At 47.2% G+C, this 23,257-nt stretch overlaps 1 protein-coding gene across 1 annotated transcript in view; it reads left to right on the top strand.

The window, feature by feature from the left end:
- Positions 1 to 23,257, top strand: part of LOC140427416 (uncharacterized) — a 363,190-nt gene that overhangs the window by 41,702 nt on the left and 298,231 nt on the right. The window contains exons 6-7 of the mRNA XM_072512950.1: positions 6,926 to 7,185; positions 8,312 to 10,686. Of these exons, the coding sequence (XP_072369051.1) occupies positions 6,926 to 7,185; positions 8,312 to 10,686 (2,635 nt within the window). The remainder of the gene's footprint in view (positions 1 to 6,925; positions 7,186 to 8,311; positions 10,687 to 23,257) is intronic.

Here is a 23,257-nt window from a genome sequence, read left to right on the forward strand (position 1 = left end):
GGACTTCCAAATCCGCGCAGAGTGCAAACCGCACTTCTACCGACCAGAGAAAGTGCACCTGATAAAGGCTTCCCATCCCTTTGAACGCCTCAGCATGGACTTCAAAGGCCCCCTCCGCTCCACCGACCGCAACACGTACTTCCTGAACGTGATTGACGAGTACACCCCGTTCCCATTCGCCATCCCCTGCCCCGACATGACCACAACAAACGTCCTCAAGGTCCTCCACAGCATCTTTGCACTGTTCGGGTTCCCCGCTTACATACACAGTGATAGGGGGTCCTCGTTTATGAGCGATGAACTGCATCAATTCCTGCTCAGCAAGGGCATCGCCTCGAGCATGACGACCAGTTAAAGCCCCCAGGGTCACGGACAGGTAGAGAGGGAGAACAGAACGGTCTGGAAGACCGTCCTACTGGCCCTATGGTCCAGGAACCTCCCAGTCTCCCGCTGGCAAGAAGTCCTCCCGGTGCCCTCCACTCCATCCAGTCACTGCTTTATATGACCACCAATCAGACACCTCACGAACGTCTCCTTGTCTTCCCTTGGAAGTCCTCCTCTGGGACCTCGCTCCCGACCTGGCTGGCAGCACCCGGACCCATCCTGCTCCGAAAACACGTGCGGGCGCACGAGTCGGACCCGTTGGTCGAGAGGGTCCATCTGCTCCATGCTAACCCCCAGTACGCCTACGTGGCGTACCCCGACGGCCGACAAGGTACGGTCTCCCTACGGGACCTGGCACCCACCGGAACCCCACGCACATCCCAGCCACCAGTCCCACCCTCCCCTCCACTGCAGCACCTTACAGGAGGATTAGTCCTGCCGCCGGCCCCATCTAGGCAGCCCCCCCCCCCCCACCCACCGACGCCACCCGCAGGCACTCCCTTCCCATGTCAACCGTTTTCCCCACCTAGGAGTGCCGAAGCTGCCATGGAGATCAAAGCCACGCTCCCGGAGTCACAGACGCCCGAGCCTCCTGCGGAGTCACCACCAAAGCTCCATCGATCACAGAGGCAGACCAGGGCACCTGATCGACTGATTCCTTCATTTTAATTGTAAACTGTAAATATAAACCATCAAATGTACATAGCTATCAGAATTGTAAATAGTTACTGAACACTGTACGGAGGTATTACGGTACCTCCATAACAAATTATACCACTCTGCCATGTTTTGTAGTTTCAGGCCACCACCCCTGCTGGAATCTTTTCTAGCAGGTGGTGAATGTGGTATGATAGGTATTACGGTAGCTAATAGGCTAAAGCACCATTGGTGAAAACTGTATGCTTTCTATTGGTTAGAATGTATGATAGCTCCGTCCTGCTATGCGGGGTATAAGAACCCGTGCCGCCCCAGCAGCATTCATTCTGTACCTGAGCTGGGGGAAACATCTAGCTGATTAAAGCCTTCAGTTGGACTACAACCTCGCTTTAGTGGTCATTGTTCGTGCATCAGAGTGGCATAGCAAAAAGTGCAGAAGATATTGGAAGTCGGCAGAGGGATTTGGATAGTTTAAGTGCATGGGCTAGGGTCCGGCGGATGGAATGCAATGTTAACAAATGTGAGGTTATTCACTTTAGTAGGAATAACAGCAAAAGGGATTATTATTTAAATGATAAAATATTAAAACATGCTGTTGTGCGCAGGAACCTGGTGTCATAGTGCATAGTCGAAAAAAGTTGGTTTATAGGTGCACAGGTGATTAAGAAGGCCAATGGAGTCATTGATAGAGGGGTGGAGTTTAAGACTAGGGAGGTTATGCTGCAACTGCATAAGATGTTAGTGGGAAGCACCGTCGGATAATGGTTAGCACTGTGACTTCACAACGCCTGGGTCCCAGGGTCACTGTCTGTGCGGAGTCTGCACATTCTCCTCGTGTCTGCGTGGGTTTCCTCCGGGTGCTCCGGTTTCTTCCCACAATCCAAAGACGTGCAGGTTAGGTGGATTGGCCATGCTAAATTGCTCTTAGTATCCCCAAAAAAAGGTTAGGAGGGCTTATTGGGGGGGGGGGGCAGCATGGTGGCGCAAGGGGTTAGCACTGCTGCCTCGCGGTGCCGAGGTCCCGGTTCGATCCTGGCTCTGGGTCACTGTCCGTGTGGAGTTTGCACATTCTCCCCGTGCCACCCCCAAAACCCAAAGATGTGCAGAGCAGGTGGATTGGCCACACTAAATAACCTCTTAATTGGAAAAAATGAATTGGGCACTCTAAATTAAAAAAACGGCGGTCTTATTGGGTGAGGGAGGTAAGGTGGAAGTGAGGGTTTAAGTGGGTCGGTGCAGGCCTGATGGACCGAATGGCCTCCTTCTGCACTGTATGTTCTATGGTCTATGTTCTATGAGGCTACACCTGGTGTATTGTGTTCAGTTGTAATCTCCTTACCTGAGAAAGGACGTACTGGCGCTGGAGGGTGTGCAGAGGAGATTCACTCGGATAATCCCAGAGTTGAGTGGGTTGGATTACGAGGAGAGGTTGAATAGACTGGGACTGTACTCGTTGGAATTTAGAAGGATGCGGCACGGATATTATAGAAACATATAAAATTATGAAGGGAATAGATAGGATAGATGCGGGTAGGTTACATAGAACATAGAACATAGAAAATACAGCACAGAACAGGCCCTTCGGCCCACGATGTTGTGCCGAACCTTTGTCCTAGATTAATCATAGATTATCATTGAATTTACAGTGCAGAAGGAGGCCATTCGGCCCTTTGAGTCTGCACCGGCTCTTGGAAAGAGCACCCCACCCAAACTCAACACCTCCACCCAACACCAAGGGCAATTTGGACATTAAGGGCAATTTATTATTGGCCAAACCACCTAACCCGCACATCTTTGGACTGTGGGAGGAAACCGGAGCACCCGGAGGAAACCCACGCAGACACGGGGAGGACGTGCAGACTCCGCACAGACAGTGACCCAAGCCGGAATCGAACCTGGGACCCTGGAGCTGTGAAGCAATTGTGCTATCCACAATGCTACCGTGCTGCCCTTGAGAACAAATAAATCTGCACTATATCATTTTATCCATGTACCTATCCAATAGCTGCTTGAAGGTCCCTAATGTTTCCGACTCAACTACTTCCACAGGCAGTGGTTGTTTCCACTGGCGGGAAGCAGAACTAGGGAGCCTAGCCTCAAAATAAGGGGAAGTAGATTTAGGACTGACCTTAGGAGGAATGTCTTCACCCAACAGGTTGTGAATTCCCTGCCCAGTGAAGGAGTTGAGGCTCCATCATTAAATGTTTTCAAGATAAAGATAGATAGTTGTTTGAAGAATAAAGGAACAAAGGGTTATGGTGTTCGAATGGGAAAGTGGAGCTGAGTCTACAAAAGATCAGCCATGAATGGCAGTGCAGGCTCGAAGGGCCAGGTGGCCTGCTCCTGCTACTAGTTCTTGTGTTCTTATGTTCTTATTACTTGACTCTCCTACCCTAGGAAAGAACATCTGATTATCCACTCTGTCCATGCCACTCATAATCTTGTAGACCTCTACAGATCGCCTCTCAACTTCCGTCATTCCATGAGAACAGACCGAGTTTATCTAACTGCTCCTCATAGCTAATGTCCCCCATACCAGGCAACATTCTCGTAAAACGCTTTTGTACCCATTCCAAAGCATCCATATGCTTCTGGGAGTGTGGTGACCAGAATTGTACACAATTTTACGAATGAGGCCTAACTATGGTCCTGTACAGCTGCAACATGACTTGCCAATTTTTATTTTCCATGCCTCGACCGATGACAGTCAGCATGTCGCATGCATTCTTGACCACCGTATCCACATGCGTTGCCACTTTCAGTGATCAGTGGACATGCACACCCAGATCTCTCTCCTTTCAGTACTCGCAAGAGTTCTACCATTTATTGTGTAATTTCTACATGCATTGGACCTTCGAAAGTGCATTACCGCACACTGGTCCAAATTAAACTCCATCTGCTATTTCTCCGCTGAAGACTCCAACCAATTTATATCCTGCTGCATCCTCTGACAATCCTCTTCACTATCCACAACTCCACCCATTTTTGTGTTGTCTGCGAACTTACTAATCAGACCAGCTACATTTTCTTCCAAATCATTTATATACACCATAAACAACGAAAGAGCGGATTCCTGTGGAACGTCGCTAGTCACAGTCTTCCATTCAGAAAGGGATCCTTCTACTGCTACCCTCTGTCTTCTGTGCCCAAGTCGGTTCTGTAATTAACTTTCCAGCTCTCCTCTGATCCCATGTGAATTCATCTTTTGTAGCAGTCTATCACAAGGTACCTTGTGAAAAGGCTTTATTGAAGTCCATGTATAAAAAATCTACTACCATTACCCTCATCTATCATCTTCGTCACTTCCTCGAAAAACTCAATCAAATTAGTGAGGCACGACCTCCTCTTCACAAAACCATGCTGCCCATCACTAATAAGTCAATTTGTTTTCAAATGTGAGTAAATCCTAACTCTAAGTCTCTTTTCCAATAATTTCCCTACCAGTGACGGAAGACTCACCAGCCTATAATTTCCTGGATTATCGCGACCCTTCTTATACAATGGAACAACATTGGTTGCTCACCAGTCCTCTGGAACTTCACCTGTAGCCAATGCGGATACAAAAATTACTGTCAAGGCCCCAGCAATTTCCTCCCTTGCCACCATCACTGTTCCAGGGTAGATTCCATCAGGCTCTGGGGACTTGGCTACTTTAATGCTTTTCACGATGTCCAACACCTCTTTATTAATATCAACATGACTCAGAATATGTACACACTCTGCCCTATACTCCTCATCCACCAAGTCCTTTTCTTTGGTGAATACTGAGCTAAAGTATTCATTTAGTATCTCTCGCATTAATGACTGGGAGGAGCTTGCTTTTAAAAATATATAGAATAATGAATATTTGTCCATCAAGCCACATCTTGTTTTGTGTTCAAAGGCCTTAATAAGGCAGAGTGGTGATAGTGAAGGAGCGGAAATTAAGCAAATCCTGCACTGGTATCTCACTATCTCATGAGAGGTCCAGCACCATGTGCCCAAACATCAGTGGATCCAAAATCAGTCCGTTCAGTCAGACTCAGACGCACGGCAGAAAGGTGCTATCCGAAGTAGACTTTATCCTCGAATTAAGGGGCAGCCTATCTCATGTGCAAGGAGAGCCTTTGATTTTCATTTTGACTGCAAATGCTACCCAATAATACAGACATGCTGGCTTTTGTGCCAAGGTACTGTTTCATTTAGAGTATGCCTGTCACATATTATACTGAAATCATAATGTGCCCCTCAAGTATCACAACAAGTGCCACTGACCAGAAAGGAGAAATGTGACATCATGCTTGGCGTTGGAAAATGCCAGTAGCAAGTAATAATCAGTGGTCAGTGATTATGGGCGGGTTCTAGTCATGGTTGCGGAGGAGTATGTACCATCGTGGGTTTCAAGTAGTGAGTGGAATTTGAAAAATTGGATTTCATCTTCAATCACAAATCCGCAGTTTGGAGTGAAGCCTGTGGATACAATTGGTAAGAGAATAGCTATGGAAAAGGAAGTAGAACGATAAAATATTGGCAAACGTACTGCATGATTGCTGTGGGGACAACACCTTCGAATTGTGACTGTGGAGTGCCATGTGGTAAATCATTGGGCCGAGGACTTGGTGTTCAGGGGAAAATTTCAAAGTTTTTGAATGATACAAAACTTGGGAGTGTTGCAAATTGCAGGGTGTTAGTGGAGAACTACAAAAGGACATAAGCAAGTTGATGGAGTAGACAGATGTGTGATAGATGAAGCTCAATATGCAGAAGTGTGAGGTGATGCATTTTGGTAGGCAGAACATGGGGAGGCAATATACAATAAGGGGCAATATCCTTAAGCGGAGCATATGCACTCAACATTGAAGGTGGCAGGACAAGCTAAGCAAATGAAGCATATATCATCCTGAACTGTATTAATAGGGACACAGAGTATAAGAGCATGAAGGTTATGCTGAATTTTGCACGACACTAGTTAGACCTCAGCTGGAGTATTGTGCACAGTTCTGGGCGCCACACTATATGAAGGATGGGAACACATTGGAGAAAATGCAATAGAGGTTACAGGAATGGTTTGAGGGATGCAAAACTTCATTTATGAGGATAGATTGTAAAGTTTGGGACTGTTCGCCTTGGAATGGAGGAGCCTAAGAGGAGATTTGATAGAGATGTCCAAATTCCAAAGGTGTCTGAACAGAGTAAAGGGGGGGGGGGGCTGTTCCTGCTAGTAAAAGGATCAAGATACGGAGGGTACAGACTTAAAGTGATTTGCAAAAGGAGCAAGTGTAATGTGAGAAAAAAGCTTTCTGACACAACGAGTGGTTCAGGTCTGCTTGGAATTAGGGTGCAGGCGGGTTCAATCAAGGCATCCCAAGAAGGCATTAGATGATTATTTGAATGGAAACAGTGTGTGGATGTATAGGGAAAAGACAGGGGAATGGCAGTAAGTCATAAAGCTCCTTTGGCGAGCTGCTGCGCACACGATGGGCCGAATGGCCTCTTTCTGCGCGATACCAATTCTGTGAGGACAGGGCCTCATCTTGCCAGAGGGATTACGTGAGTGTTGGGGGAGGGGGGGGGGGGGGGGACTGACATGGTCCTGCCTATGAACATGTGTTACCACACTTCTAGCTGTAAATCTGGGAAGGTGAGGAGACTAAATGGCAATAACAGTATTTGTAAATGGACATTAAAGTCAATCAAGAAAAAAACATAGTATGTATGTTTCCCGGCGTGTTTTTGTGTTGTTACGTGTTTTGCTACATGTTTGTAATAAAATACATTTTTAAAAAAGAAAAATAATATTCGAAGCATGAAATTCGGCAGTGAAAATCACAGTTTTCTATGACCTTCAAGTACAAGAAGTGACTTTTACCTTATGTGATGTTATGTTGTCTGTTTTCCTCGGAAGCATTTCGACCAAGAGCACGGTGCAACTAATTAAAAAACAGAAAACTGTGGACGGTCAAAATCTGAAATTAGAACAAAAAATCCTGGAAATATTCAACATATTCGGCAACACCTGTGCAGCGAAAAGCAGAGTGAAGATTTCAGGTCTAGTGTCCACTTCATTCATTGCTCTCAATATGGGGAAACCAAATCAATGGGATGGCTGCTTCGTGAAACACCTCCATTCAGTCCGCAAGGATGACTCCTCGCTTCCAGTGCGAAGTAACTTCAATTCTCCACTTTGCTGCCATGCTGGCATCTCTGAGCTCGACCCACTGCCCTGTTCCTTTGCAGCACAACGTAAAAACGAGTAATTGCATAATCTCTTTCAGATAGACACTTCAAAGCCTTCCGAAGACATCTGTGAGTTCAGCAATTTCAAAACGTATTTCCACCCCCATTCGGTTTCCTTTGCTTTGTTTGTTTCATTTTTCTCTTTTTCAATCACGAGCACATCTGCTCTCAGCACGACTTTTGTTTCTTTTCTAGCCATATCCCCGCTCTCTTTGGCAATGGAAGACTCTTTTGTTTTTCAATCTCTCCAGTCCTCCTGTTGACCTTGTTCCACCCACCACTTCCTCAGAGTCCACTTTTCTAACTTTTCCCAGTTCTGAAGTAAGGGCATGGGTCTGACATTTTCACACGTTTTCTCTGTCCACAGATGCTGTCAGATCAATTGAGTATTTCGGGAATTTGCTGGTCTTATTTCCACATAGTACGACAGTTTGGCGAGGAAAAAAATTGCACGAAGCATGGACGAGGCTTTGTATATGGGCGCAAAAATATGTTGTATGATATCCATAATGGGTACAGCACATGTAACAGATAATCTACTTGTTATCATTAAAATAAATCACATATTACCAACACATAATTTTTATGCTCGGTTCCCCTTAAATTAATTTAATTATTTTCAGAAAGTTCATATTTTCACAAATCATCCGATGCCTAGTTTTAATATGACCTCAGTGTAGTTATAGGTAAAGACTCTTTGTGTCGCTGTCTACCAATAAGGGAAAGAAACATAGCTGGAGATCCACCACCCAGCCCCCAACACTGAGGGACGAAAGCAGGCAGATTATTGTCGTTCAAATGAATATACCGAGCTATCTCCTGAGAAGGTCAGAAGGTCGCATTGCTTGTCAACGTATCTCCTGTATTATCTGATTTGCTTTGGGGTGGAATAATTGATAATACCGGACATAAGAGGTGATGGGGGCCGCAAAGCACATCTCTGCAAAGGACATCACACGTACCGAAGGCTTCCTTTTGTTGAGAAAGACAGCGTCCATTTTGCTGCTTTGTGCCTGGAACCTGGTTTCGGGGCAAATTCGTTACTCCATTCCAGAAGAATTGCAACACGGTGCTTTGGTCGGGGAAATCGCAAAAGACTTGGGATTAACTTCAGGTGAGCTAGCAACTCGCAGATTCAGGATCGTTCCCAAATCACCATTCCAATATTTTGATGTGAATCTCCAGAATGGAATCTTGTTTGTGAATAAAAGAATAGACCGGGAAATACTCTGCGGACAACACCTTACCTGTATACTGCCTCTCGAAATCGAAATTGATGACCCTGTGGAACAGTACGACATCGAGGTCGAAATTGTGGATATGAACGATAACTCACCCAGTTTCTCGAACCGAGAAATCCGTTTGGAAATTGCGGAGTCGGCCACACCTGGAACCCGGTTTATTTTAGAGGCCGCACAGGATCCTGATGTTGGAAGCAATTCTCTACAAATTTACCAACTCACTCCAAATGAACACTTCGTTTTAGATGTGCAGACTCTCGGAAAATGGAAAATTCCTAAATTGGTGCTGAAGAAGTCCCTTGACCGGGAAAAGGAATCGTCACAACATTTGTCACTCATTGCTGTTGACGGTGGAGTACCCGAGAGGTCGGGGACTGCTGAGGTAACTGTCATTATCTTAGACCGGAATGACAATGCGCCAGTTTTCCAACAGTCCTTGTACGCTGCAAGTTTAAGGGAAGATGTTCCACCTGGCACTTTAGTGATTAAACTTAACGCGACTGATTTGGATGACGGATCCAATGGCGACATTGTTTATTCTTTAAGTAGCTACAGCGAGGAAGAAATTCCGGAAGTATTTAGAATTAATGAAAAATCCGGAGAGATCAGCGTAAAGGGAATATTGGATTTTGAAGAAAAACATGTTTATGAAATCCACGTGGAAGCTAAGGACAAGGGGGCACAGTCATTATCCGCACATTGTACTGTCCGCGTGGACATCAAGGATGTTAATGACAATGCGCCGGATTTGATTCTAAAACCAGTTTCCAATACAGTCAGCGAGGACGCTCCTACCGGGACATTAATAGCACTGATCAGTGTTACAGATCGTGATTCGCATAGAAATGGCCGTACAGATTGTCAGATCTCCTCAGAGGTCCCGTTTGATCTGAAACCCTCCTTTAGGAATTCCTATAGACTCACTATAAGTGGCAGACTGGATCGGGAACGTGACCAAGAATACGCAGTGACTGTGACATGTAAAGACGAGGGAAGCCCCCCACTAACCACAGACAAAACAATGATTGTGCACATTTCAGATATAAATGACAATGCGCCCAGTTTTACGCAGTCTTCACAGACAGTGTACGTGACCGAGAACAACGCACCTGGTCGTTCCATTGGATCAGTGACCGCGTTCGACCCAGACACTGAACAGAATTCCCAGATTTCTTACAGAATTCTGGAAAGTAATGTTCAGGGAATTTCAGTGTCCTCATATGTCTCAATCAACTCAGAAAATGGCATCATCTATTCACAACTCTCCTTTGATTACGAGCAGATTAAAGGATTTAAGATCCGAGTTCAGGCTCAAGATGTGGGGTTGCCATTGCTTTCCGGGAACCTCACTGTAAATGTCATTATTCTCGATCAGAATGACAACCCACCTGTCATTACAGCACCTGGCTCAGTGAACCCCAATAAGACAGCTGTGCCTCGATCTGCCGATCCAGGATTTTTGGTAACAAAGGTGGTTGCATCTGATGCAGATTCTGGACAGAATTCACGAATGAACTATCAAATCTTGCAAGCCACCAAGCCGGGTCTATTTAAAGTTTCACAAAACTCAGGAGAAATAAGAAGCGTTCGCCGGTTTAAAGATAGTGACGCCACCACGCAAAGACTAGTCATCCAGGTAAAGGACAATGGACACCCGCCTCTCTCCGCCAGTACTACGATTACGCTCACTCTACTTGAACAGAGCGAACAAATTCGATCAGAGATTGGAGATTTTCAGCGAGATTTGCAGCAAACTTCCGATTTAGCATTTTATATAATAATTTCTTTGGGAATAACATCTTTCTTATTTCTTATTATAATAATTGTCCTTGTTATTGTAATTTGCCCAACCGAAGGACAATCTGGCACTGGGCATTGTCTCTTTGCCAATTGCTGTTGTGCCACAGAATTAGAGTCCAAAGCTAGAATGCCGAACCCGCATGTCAACCTTCAGGTTGTGCCAGACTCTCAGCTAATTACGAACGTCCTTGAGATTCGAGGAAATGGGTCTCTTTCAGATGCATACCATTACAAAATCCGATCAGCACCAGAGGCAGCTAAGGTGGAATTGATGTATTTTGCTCCAGTCAGTCCAACAACTTCTGGGACTTCTCAGAAGAATAACAGAACATGTGCGTCAGATCAAACTGAAAACATAACGAACAACTGGCCGTATTTCTCTCGCCAAGTGAGTATCATACCTTTCAGTAAATACAAGTAAAAATATTGAAAGATTACAGTGTATGGGCCAGCACCTGGAAAAAGAGTGAGCCTAAAGTTCAGGGGCTGATCCAGCTGTTTTGGACTTCGAACACCCAATAGTTGGATTCTACTAAAACCGTCAATATATTGTTTAACACGTTACACGCTAACCAAAATTATGTATGTTATATATGCCAAAATCAATACACTGGCATTGCTTCATTTCCTAACGAGTGATTGTAATGACAAATGTTAGGTTTTAATGTGGATATTTAGTACTGTAAACTGTTTAATTTTTCAATAACTAACATTTTGTTATGTCATCAAGTTACCTTGTAGAAATTCCAAATGTCCATGAATTAGTCATGAGCTCGTTTGACTACCATTTACGAGTGTACTCTAAACCAAATCTCGTGGCACACAATTTAGATTTCTGAATTAAGCTAGTGCTTTATATAATACCGAGATTTCAACCGCGAGATACATCTTGTAATTTAGGCAGTTCGTCATCAACTAGGCCACTCAGTGGGAAAATATATATTCCAGAAATGCATTAGGCTATATTCAATTTCATAGTACCGTCTTCGCTGTAGTTATGGAAATGGTATTACTTCATTTTAAAAACGAATAGTAGGAGTGAAGCTATGTTAAGTGTTGTGATTATCTTTACATAATCCGCATGATGAAGAAGCACAGATAGGAGAGGTAAAAGTGGATTAAATAATATGGAATAAGCTGCTGGAACAATTTACCTTGAGACCTCACCTCGGAAGGAATTTGCACAATGTTGTAAAGTATCTCATCGTTCGTGCACGGGTAGGAGGGGAAACAATTAAAATTTTCAGATGCAAATACTGAGGGAAATCAGACGAAAATGACATGGACTAGAGCAGACATTTAGAAAGAAACACACTGAGTAAAGGTGATTTTTTTTAGAATTACTCATTTACTTCTTTGTACCCAGAAAGAAAGCAGCAGACATTAAGTGGGCAGTATGGTAGCACAGTGGTTAGATTCACAACGCCAGGTAGAACATAGAACATAGAACGTAGAACATAGAGTACAGGTTCTTCGGCACACGATGTTGTGCGGACCATTTATCCTAATCTACGATCAACCTAACCTATACCCCTTCAATTTACTGCTGTCTATGTGCCTGTCCAAGAGTCGTTTAAATGTCCCTAATGACTCTGACTCCACCACCTCTGCTGGCAGTGCATTCCACGCACCCACTACTCTCTGTGTAAAGAACCTACCTCTGACATCTCTGTTCTACCTTCCTCAAATCAACTTAAAATTATGTCCCCTCGTGACAGCCATTTCCACCCAGGGAAAAAGTCTCTGTCTATCTACTCTATCCATGCCTCTCATCACCTTGTACACCTCTATCAAGTCACCCCACTTCCTTCATCGCTCCAGTGAGAAAAGTCCTAGCTCCCTCAATCTTTCTTCATAAGACGTGGTACTCGGGTTCGGTCTCCACTTTGGGTCACTGTCTGTGCGGAGTCTGCACGCTCTCCCCGCTTTTGCGTAGGTTTGCTCCAGTTTCCTCCCATAAGTCCCAAAAGACATGCTGCGGGATGCTCCGTCCCGCCGCGCCACATTTCTGCCTCATCCTGCCAGTGGAATGCTCCATTATGCCGGCCAGTCAATGGGGTTTCCCATTGTGAGGCAGCCCCACGCCGTCGGGAAACCCCCGGGCTGCTGGCAAAACAGAGCCCCCCACCGGTGGAGAATCCCGCCCATGCTGTTAGGCGATTTGGACATTCTGAATTCTCCGTCAGTGTACACGAACATAGAACATACAGTGCAGAAGGAGGCATTCGGCCCATCGAGTCTGCACTGACCCACTTAAGCTCTCACTTCCACCTTATCCCCGTAACCCAATAACCCCTCCTAACCTTTTTGTCAATAAGGGCAATTTATCATGACCAGTCCACCTAACCTGCAATCCTTTGGACTGTGGGAGGAAACCGGAGCACCCGGAGAAAATCCATGCAGACACAGGGAGAACGTGCAGGCTCCGCACAGACAGTGACCCAGCGGGAATCGAACCTGGGACCCTGGCGCTGTGAAACCACAGTGCTATCCACTTGTGCTACCGTGCTGCCCTGGGCGCTGGAATGTGGCGACTGGGGGATTTTCACAGGAACTTCATTGCAGTGTTAATGTAAGCCTACTTGTGACACCAATAAATATTATTAAAAGTGCCTGCATCTCTGGCGCCGCAATGTACACTGACAGTGTTATAATTGTGGCCTCCCTCCATTTCCACCGCTGTAGTGGCAACTGTGGTATTATAGGTATTACGGTACCTGAGCGGCTAAAGCACCATTGGTAGAACCTGGATGCTTGCTATTGGCTAGAGTGTATAATAGCTCCGCCCTGATAGGCGGGGTATAAGAACCCGTGCCGCCCCAGCAGCTCTCATTCTGTACCTGAGCTGCTGGGGGAAACAGCTAGCTTATTAAAGCCTTCAGTTGGACTACAACCTCGCTTTAGTGGTCATTGATCGTGCATCAATTTAATAAGCTAGATTTTTTAAGAAGAAAGGATGGAGCTCCGAATCCAGCCGGAGTGTCTGCAACTTAGCTGCCACGCGGCGAACGCAGCGGCAATCTTATGCACTGGCTGGCATGCTTTTAAGGGTATCCCGAGACGGCCGTAAACGCACCCACTGGAGAGCAGAAACTGCACATCCTGCACTCAATGGTGAGCCCGGAGATTTACACCCTCATCGAGGAAGCGGAAGACTTCGATGCAGCAATTGAGCTGCTAAAAGGACACTATATTCGCCCTGTAAACCAGGTCTATGCCCGGCACCTGCTTGCAACAAGGCAACAAATCCCTGGGGAATCGCTGGAGGAATTCTACCACGCACTCTTGGTGCTGGGAAGAAGCTGCGGCTGCCCGCAAGTTTCGGCGAGCGAACACACGGAGCTCTTACTCTGGGACGCTTTCGTGGCAGGTATGCTTTCGTCACAAATCCGCCAGCGTCTGTTAGAGAAGGACACCCTGGGTCTCAGGGAGGCACGGGGCCTTGCAGGCTCCCTGCACGTGGCCTCCAGGAACGCCCACGCCTTCGTTCCTGATGCGCGCTAGCTCCCGAGGCAGCGTGGAACCCCGCAGAGGCCAACCCCGAGACTTCCTCCGTTCCCCCCCAGGCCTGCGCTGCAAGGCGGCCTGGCAACCCCGAGAGGCCCCGCTGCTACTTTTGCGGGCAGGCCAAGGACCACCGCCAGCGCTGCCCGGCCCGCGCTTCCACCTGCAAGGGATGTGGCAAAAAGGGCCATTTCGTGGAGGTATGTCAGGCCCGAGCGGTGGCCGCGGTCTCCAGCGGCGAATGCGCACCACCACCACAAATGTCTCCACGGGCCCCGTGCGGCCAGTGATCACCGCCACCCCCATATCCCAGGGCCACGTGCGGACCCCGGGCGCCGCCATCTTATTCCGCAGAATCCACGCTTGAGGGATCGGCGCTGCCATTTTGTGCACCCGAGGCCATGTGCGACCAATGGGAGACGCCATCTTGGATGAACCCCCAGGACCCCAACTCGGCCGACTACATACTGCCTGAACAGAATTCCCAACTACTGCGATTGACCTCGGTGACCCTGGATCAGTCTCGACCCTGAACACTCTCAACCGCTACGATGACCGTCTTCATCAACGGGCACGAGACGTCCTGCCTAATTGACTCTGTGAGCACGGAGAGCTTCATACACCCCGACACGGTAAGGTGCTGTTCCCTCCTCATCCACCCTGTTAATCAAAAAATCTCACTGGCCTCCGGTTCCCACTCAGTGGAGATAAAGGGGTTTTGTGTAGCAAGCCTCACAGTCCAGGGAAGGGTGTTCAAAACTGTCCATCTCTTCGTCCTTCCCCACCTCTGCACGGCTACACTCCTGGGTTTAGACTTCCAGTGTAACCTTCAAAATCTGACCTTCCGATTCGACGGCCCTATACCCCCCCTCGCGGCCTCGCGGCCCTTAAGGTCATCCCGCCTTCCCTGTTTGCGAACCTCACCCTGGAATGCAAACCCCTCGCCACCAGGAGCAGACGCTACCGTGCCCAGGACCGGATCTTTATTAGGTCAGAGGTCCAAAGGCTACTGAGGGAAGGAGTCATTGAAGCCAGTAACAGCCCCTGGAGAGCTCAAGTAGTGGTGGTAAAGACCGGGGAGAAGCATAGGATGGTCATCGACTACAGTCAGACCATCAACAGGTTTATGCAGCTGGACGCGTACCCTCTGCCCCGCATATCCAACCTGGTCAACAGGATCGCGCATTATAAAGTCTTGCCCACGGTGGATCTCAAGTCTGCCTACCACCAGCTCCCCATCCGCACTCGTGACCGCAAATGCACTGCCTTCGAGGCAGACGGGCGGCTCTATCACTTCTTAAGGGTTCCCTTTGATGTCACTAACGGGGTCTCGGTCTTCCAGCACGAGATGGACCGAATGGTTGACCGGTACGGTTTACGGGCAACATTGCCGTATCTCGATTATGTCACCATCTGCGGCCACAGCCAGCAGGACCACGACACCAACCTCCGAAAAGTTCTCCAGACCGCAAAAATCCTTAACCTAACATACACTAAGGATAAATGCGTGTTTAGCACCGACCGTCTAGCTACGTAGTGCGAAATGGAGTTATAGGCCCCGACCCTTAATGCATGCGCCCCCTTATGGAGTTCCCCCTGCCTCACTGCTCTAAGGCCCTGAAACGCTGCCTAGGGTTTTTAGCTACTACACCCAGTGGGTCCCCAACTATGCGGTCAAGGCCCGTCCCATGATGCAATCCACAGCTTTTCCCCTGTCGATAGAGGCCCGCCAGGCCTTCAGCCGCATCAAAGCAGACATTGCAAAAGCCACGATGCACGCCATCGACAAGGCCCTCCCCTTCCAGGTCGAGAGCGATGTATCCGACGTAGCTCTGGCGGCCACCCTCAATCAAGCGGGCAGTCCCGTGGCCTTCTTCTCTCGTACCCACCATGCTTCCAAAATCCGCCACTCCTCAGTCGAAAAGGAGGCCCAGGCCATAGCAAAACCTGTGCGATACTGGAGGCATTACCTGGCCTGCAGGAGATTCACTCTCCTTACTGACCAACGGTCGGTTGCTTTCATGTTCGATAATGCACAGCGGGGCAAGATAAAAAAACGACAAGATCTTGCGGTGGAGGATCAAACTCTCCACCGACAACTATGAGATCTTGTATCATCCCGAGAAGCTAAACAAGCCTCCTGATGCTCTGTCCCGTGGCACATGTGCCACCTCACAAGTGGACCGCCTCCGAACCCCCCACGAGGACCTCTGCCACCCAGGAGTCACTCGCTTTTTCCATTTTGTCAAGAACCGCAACCTGCCCTACTCCATCGAGGAGGTCAGGACTGCCACCAGGGACTGCCAAATCTGCGCGGAGTGCAAACCGCACTTCTACCGGCCAGAGAGAGCGCATCTGATAAAGGCTTCCCGTCCCTTTGAACGCCTCAGCATGGACTTCAAAGACCCCCTCCCCTCCACCGACCGCAACACTTACCTGAACGTGATTGACGAGTACTCCCGATTCCCATTCGCCATCCCCTGCCCCGACATGACCACCACCACCATCATCAAGGCTCTCCATAGCATCTTTGCACTGTTCGGTTTCCCCGCTTACATACACAGTGATAGGGGGTCCTCTTTTATGAGCGACGAACTGCGTCAATTCCTGCTCAGCAAGGGCATCGCCTCGAGCAGGACGACCAGTTACAACCCCTGGGGTAACGGACAGGTAGAGAGGGAGAACGGAACGGTCTGGAAGACTGTCCTACTGGCCCTACGGTCCAGGGACCTTCCAGTCTCCCGCTGGCAAGAAGTCCTCCCGGATGCCCTCCACTCCATCCGGTCATTACTTTGTACAACCACCAATCAGACACCTCACGAATGTCTCCTTGTCTTCCCTAGGAGGTCCTCTTCTGGGACCTCGCTCCTGACCTGGCTGGCAGCACCCGGACCCATCCTGCTCCGAAAACACGTGCGGGCGCACAAGTTGGACCCGTTGGTTGAGAGGGTCCATCTGCTCCATGCTAACCGTCAGTACGCCTATGTGGCATACCCCGATGGCCGACAAGATACAGCCTCCCTACGGGACCTGGCACCCGCCGGACCTCCACGCACATTCCAGCCACCAGTCCCACAATCCCCTTCATAGCACCACCTTACAGGAGGATCGGTACTTCCGCTGCCCCCGCCTAGGCGCCCCCCCCCCACCCACCGACGCCCCCTGCAGGTGCTCCCTTCCCAGGTCAGCCGTTTTCCCCACCAGCGCCGTCTAGGGGTGACGAAGCTGCCATGGAGATTGAAGCCACGCTCCCACAGTCACCACCTCCGACGATCACAGAGGACGACCAGGGCCCCCGATCGACTGATTGCTTCATTTTAACTGTAATCTGTAAATATAAACCACCGAATGTACATAGCTACCAGACCTCTAAATAATTACTAAACACTGTACGGAGGTATTACGGTACCTCCATAACTAATTATACCATGTTGTTATGTTTTGTAGTTCCTGGCCACCACCCCCGCCGGACTCTTTTTAACAGGGGTGAATGTGGTATTATAGGTATTACGGTACCTGAGAGGCTAAAGCACCATTTGTAGAACCTGTATGTTTGCTATTCGCTAGAGTGTATAATAGCTCCGCCCTGATAGGCGGGATATAAGAACCCGTGCGGCCCCAGCAGCCCTCATTCTGTACCTGAGCTGCTGGGGAAACATCTAACGTATTAAAGCCTTCCGTTGGATTACAACCTCGCTTTAGTGGCCATTGATCGTGCATCAGCAACATAAAGGAGGCACGTTTTGCTCTTACCTCATTGTATTTTGTGAACCTGGTACCAGCAGTTCATTCTTACAGTGCCACCGCTAGATTCAGTTGTCATTCTTCTTGTGATTAGTCCTTTAATTTGACGAGATGTGGAAAAGTTGTTACTTTACTCTCTCCTGCAGGAAGAAATGTATTTCAGAACATTCCTCTCAGCTCAGACAGTGTGTCGCGTGTGTACTTTGCTAATCATTATTGAACTAAATTGCTGTCTTGTCTACATTGGGAATCCTAAATATAATTTGTGGGACGACACCTTTGGGATCTCCATTCTCTACTCATCTGTAATCCTGATTTCCCTTTGGCCAGGAACTTAAATTACCCTCTGACATTGTTCCCTCCCAAGAGGGAGTGATTCAAATTCCTGGGGCATTGGAACCTGTTCTGGGGGAGGTGGGACCAGTACAAACCGGACGGTCTGCACCTGGGCAGGACTGGAACCGATGTCCTAGGCGGGGTGTTTGCTAGAGCTGTTGTGGAGGTTTAAACTAATGTGGCAGTGGGATGGGAACCGTTGCAGGAAGTTGGAAGGCAGTAAAACAGAGACAGAAACAAAAGGCTGTAAGGGGGAAAGTGTAAGGCAGAGAAGCCATAGTAAAAAGTCAAAAAGGGCGACAGGACAAGGTACAGTGACTGAGGGGAGCTCAGTGAATAGGACCAGTAATACTAAAAGGAATAAAACGGGAAGTAAAAACATTAATGGTAAGCGGCACAGCAGGTTGTTACATGAAGATATGAGTTCAAAGACAAGGAAAATTAGGAGAAAAGTTAAGAGGAAATATAACTTAGGAGAGGTTACTGATCGAGGTGTTAAGAGTCAGAACAGAAGTAAAAAAGCCAACATAAGTGTTCTTTACCTGAATGCTCATAGTATTCGGAATAAAGTAAATGAGTTGATGGCGCAAATCATCGTGACTGACTATGATTTAGTGGCCATTACTGAAGCATGGTTAAAGGATGATCACGACTGGGATTAAATATCCAAGGGTATCAAACTATTCGGAAGGACAGAGTTGATGGTAAGGGAGGTGTTGTAGCTCAGTTATTTAAGGATAACATCCGGGCAATAGTAAGGGATGACATTGGTGCTCTAGAGGATAAGGTTGAATCCATTTGGGTGGAAATCAGGAAAAGTAAGGCGAAAAAGTCACTGATAGCACTAGTCTATAGGCCACCAAATAGTAACATTATGGTGGGGCAGGCAATAAACAAAGAAATAACGGATGCATGTAGAAATGGTACAGCAGTTATCATGGGGGATTTTAATCTACATGTCGATTGGTTTAACCAGGTTGGTCAAGGCAGCCTTGAGGAGGAGTTTATAGAATGTATCTGCGATAGTTTCCTAGAACAGTATGTAATGGAACCTATGAGGCAACAAGCGGTCCTAGATCTAGTCCTGTGTAATAAGACAGGATTGATTCATGATCTCATAGTTAAGGGCCCTCTCGGAAGGAGCGATCACAACATGGTGGAATTTAAAATACAGATGGAGGGTGAGAAGGTAAAATCAAACACTCGCGTTTTGTGCTTAAACAAAGGAGATTACAATGGGATGACAGAAGAACTACCTAAGGTAGACTGGGAGCAAAGACTTTATGGTGAAACAGTTGAGGAACAGTGGAGAACCTTCCACGCGATTTTTCACAGTGCTCAGCAAACGTTTATACCAACAAAAAGGAAGGACGGTAGAAAGAAGGAAATTGACTGTGGATAAGTAATTAAGGGAGAGCATCAAATTGAAGGGAAATGCATACAAAGTGGCGAAGATTAGTGGGAGACTAGAGGACTGGGAAATCTTTAGGGGGCAACAGAAAGCTACTAAAAAAGCTATAAAGAAGAGTAAGATAGATTATGAGAGTAAACTTGTTCAGAATATAAAAACAGATAGTCAAAGTTTCTGCAAATATATAAAACAAAAAAGAGTGGCTAAGGTAAATATTGGTCCTTTAGAGGATGAGAAGGGAGATTTAATAATGGGAGATGAGGAACTGGCTGCGGAACAGAACAGGTGTTTTGGGTCGGTCTTTACAGTGGAAGACACAAATAACATGCCAGTGACTGATAGAAATGAGGCTATGACAGGTCAGGACCTTTAGAGGATTGTTATCACTAAGGAGGTGGTGATGGGCAAGCTAATGGGGCTAAAGGTAGACAAGTCTCCTGGCCCTGATGGAATGCATCCCAGTGATCTAAAAGAGATGGCGTGGGAAATTGCAAATGCACTAGTGATAATTTACCAAAATTCACTAGACTCTCGGGTGGTACCGGCGGATTGGAAATTAGCAAACGTGATTAGCAAACGGGTAATTATAGCCCAGTGAGCTTAACTTCGGTAGTAGGGAAGATGCTGGAATCTATCATCAAGGGAGAAATAGCGAGGCATCTGGATGGAAACTGTCCCATTGGGCAGACGCAGCATGGGTTCATAAAGGGCAGGTCGTGCCTAACTAATTTAGTGGAATTCTTTGAGGACATTACCAGTGCGGTAGATAACGGGGGGCCAATGGGTGTGGTATATCTGGATTTCCAGAAAGCCTTTGACAAGGTGCCACACAAAAGGTTGCTGCATGAGATAAAGTTGCATGGCATTAAGGGGAAAGTAGTAGCATGGATAGAGGATTGGTTAATTAATAGAAAGCAAAGAGTGGGGATTAATGGGTGTTTCTCTGGTTGACAATCAGTAGCTAGTGGTGTCCCTCAGGGATCAGTATTGGGCCCACAATTGTTCACAATTTACATCGATGATTTGGAGTTGGGTACCAAGCGCAATGTGTCCAAGTTTGCACTAAGATGAGTGGTAAAGCAAAAAATGCAGAGGATCCTGGAAGTTTGCAGAGGGATTTGGATAGGCTAAGTGAATGGGCTAGGGTCTGGTAGATGGAATACAATGTTGACAAATGTGAGGTTATCCATTTTGGTAGGAATAACAGCAAAAGGGATTATTATTTAAATGATAAAATAGTAAAACATGCTGCTGTGCAGAGAGACCTGGGTGTGCTAGTGCTGAGTCGCAAAAAGTTGGTTTACAGGTGCAACAGGTGATTAAGAAGGCGAATGGAATTTTGTCCTTCATTGCTAGAGGGATGGAGTTTAAGACTGGGGAGGTTATGCTGCAATTGTATAAGGTGTTAGTGAGGCCGCACCTGGAGTAATTTGTTCAGATTTGGTCTCCTTACTTGAGAAAGGGCATACTGGCACTGGAGGGTGTGCAGAGGAGATTCACTAGGTTAATCCCAGAGCTGAAGGGGTTGGATTACGAGGAGAGGTTGAGTAGACTGGGACTGTACTCGTTGGAATTTAGAAGGATGACGGGGGGTCTTACAGAAACATATAAAATTATGAAGGGAATAAATAGGATAGATGTGGGCAGGTTGTTTCCACTGGTGGGTGAAAGCAGAACTAGGGGGTATAGCCTCAAAATAAGGGGAAGTAGATTTAGGACTGAGTTTAGGAGGAACTTCTTCACCCAAAGGGTTGTGAATCTATGGAATCCCTTGCCCAGTGAGACAGTAGAGGCTCCTTCATTAAATGTTTTTAAGATAAAGATAGATAGTTTTTTGAAGAATAAAGGGATTAAGGGTTATGGTGTTCGGGCCGGAAAGTGGAGCTGAGTCCACAAAAGATCAGCCATGATCTCATTGAATGGCGGAGCAGGCTCGAGGGGCCAGATGGCCTACTCCTGCTCCTAGTTCCTATGTTCTTATGTTCTTAAGCCTCCTGCGTGAATTCAATGACGTTTCAGGATCAGTCGTGCAGCTTCGAAAGATTGAAGAATTTGGGGGAATAATTAATACATTTGAAAGAGTTGAAAAGATAAGAAGGGGTGAAGTCATGGAAATGCAGTTTTAGTTGTGAAGCATTGGTCACCAGAAACTAGTAGAGCTCAGTTTGTGCGGGATGGATAATTAAGACTAAGTGAGTGCAAAATAGGAAATGGGTTACAGCATTCTGGATCAGTTTAAGTTTAGGCTTCAGGGTTGCCTAGGCACAGCTCATTTTAAATGTGATAAAATCACAGATGAGGATTTCAGTGCACAGGGGTACAAGCAGAGATCAGCAATTGAGTACAAATAATAAAGAAATAACAAAGAACAAAACAGCACAGGAACAGGCCCTTCAGGTCTCCAAGCCTGTACCGGTCATGAACCAACCTTTGCCAACATCATCAACACTTCCTTGTGCCATATCCCTCTCTCCCAATCCTATCCATGTGTTTGTCAAGATAATGTATCTGCTTCCACAACCTCCATGGCAACGCGTTCCAGGCACACTCCACCGTCTGCATTAAACATCTGCCTCGCACATCTCCTCGAAGCTTTGCCTTACAGACCTTAAACCTATGCCCCCTGGTGACTGACCCCTCCACCCTGGGAAAGAGTGCCTGCCCATCCACTGTATCCATGTCCCTCATAATCTTGTAGACCTCTTTCAGGTCACCCATCAACCTCCGTCTTTATAGTCCTGCTGGCGCAAATAAACCAGTAACTATCATAGGACTGCACATAATTTACAGTGCAGAGAGAGGCCATTCGGCCCATCGAGTATGCACCGGCCCTTGGAAAGAGCACCTACATAAGCCGACGCTTCCACCCTATACCCATAACCCAGTAACCCCAACTAACCTTTTGGACAATAAGGGACAATTTATCATGGCCAATCCACCTAACACGCAAACCTTCGGACTGTGGGAGGAAACCGGAACACCCAGAGAAAACCCACGCAGACATGGGGACAAAGTGCAAACTCCACATAGACGGTTACCCAAGGTCGGAATTGAACCTGGCCCACTGGAGCTGTGAGGCAGCAGTGCCATCCGTGCCGTGTTCGAGAGGATATGAAATTAGAAACTAACGTGCATGCCAGACACGTTGTAAACCGTCCTGCATAGGCATATGCGGTGGCCATGGACAGGCAGAGAGTATGTCTTGAAACAATCTCTGTCCATTTGCAACAATTTATTTCAGTGCACTGGGGTACAAGCAGAGATCAGCAATTGAGTACAAATAACAAAGAAATAACAAAATTGCAACGATTTATTTTTAAAAAACAATTGCCGCAGCTATGAAATCACCACTGTGGAGGGGTAGCTCCTGGAGAGGACAGCCACCGGCCGTAGCTGTGGCCCGTGGATGGCTGCGGATCTGGTGAGATGAGATGGAAGCCTTACTCCAAACCACCTTCCCCGCACCCCTCCACCTTTCCTGCCAGCTGCCTGGAACCTGCCGTGGGCAGCCTCTGCCAATTGTGACCTGTCTCCGGGTCGCTCCGAAGCAGGAAAGCGCCAGTGTAACTGACGCAAACTTCTGTGAAATCCCTCCTGCCAAGCTGCAACCGACCCGGCAAGCTTTCAGCCAATCCTGCTGTGTTTCCGAGAATACAACAGTGACTTCACTTGCAATGTTTTATTTCACTCTAAAACGCACTGAAACGCTCCAAGGGCCTGAAATGCGCAATAGATATGGAAGCTTTCTTTCGTGTTTCCTTTGATGCGAGTCGAATTCCCGCATAAAGTTAGCCTGTTGTATGTATCTTCTTTCCAGGCAATTGCTGATCATTCAAACCACTTTGCTGTGTAACAGAAGAGCTTAACTTGTTCTATATTTGATGTGCATCCACTGAAGTTATGAGGCTGACTCGCGAGGGATGAGGTGCAGGGAGGTTGCCCAGCGAGCTGACATTCTGGACTT

This window comes from Scyliorhinus torazame, chromosome 7 (genome assembly GCF_047496885.1).
Source record: "Scyliorhinus torazame isolate Kashiwa2021f chromosome 7, sScyTor2.1, whole genome shotgun sequence".
Lineage (NCBI taxonomy): Eukaryota > Metazoa > Chordata > Chondrichthyes > Carcharhiniformes > Scyliorhinidae > Scyliorhinus > Scyliorhinus torazame.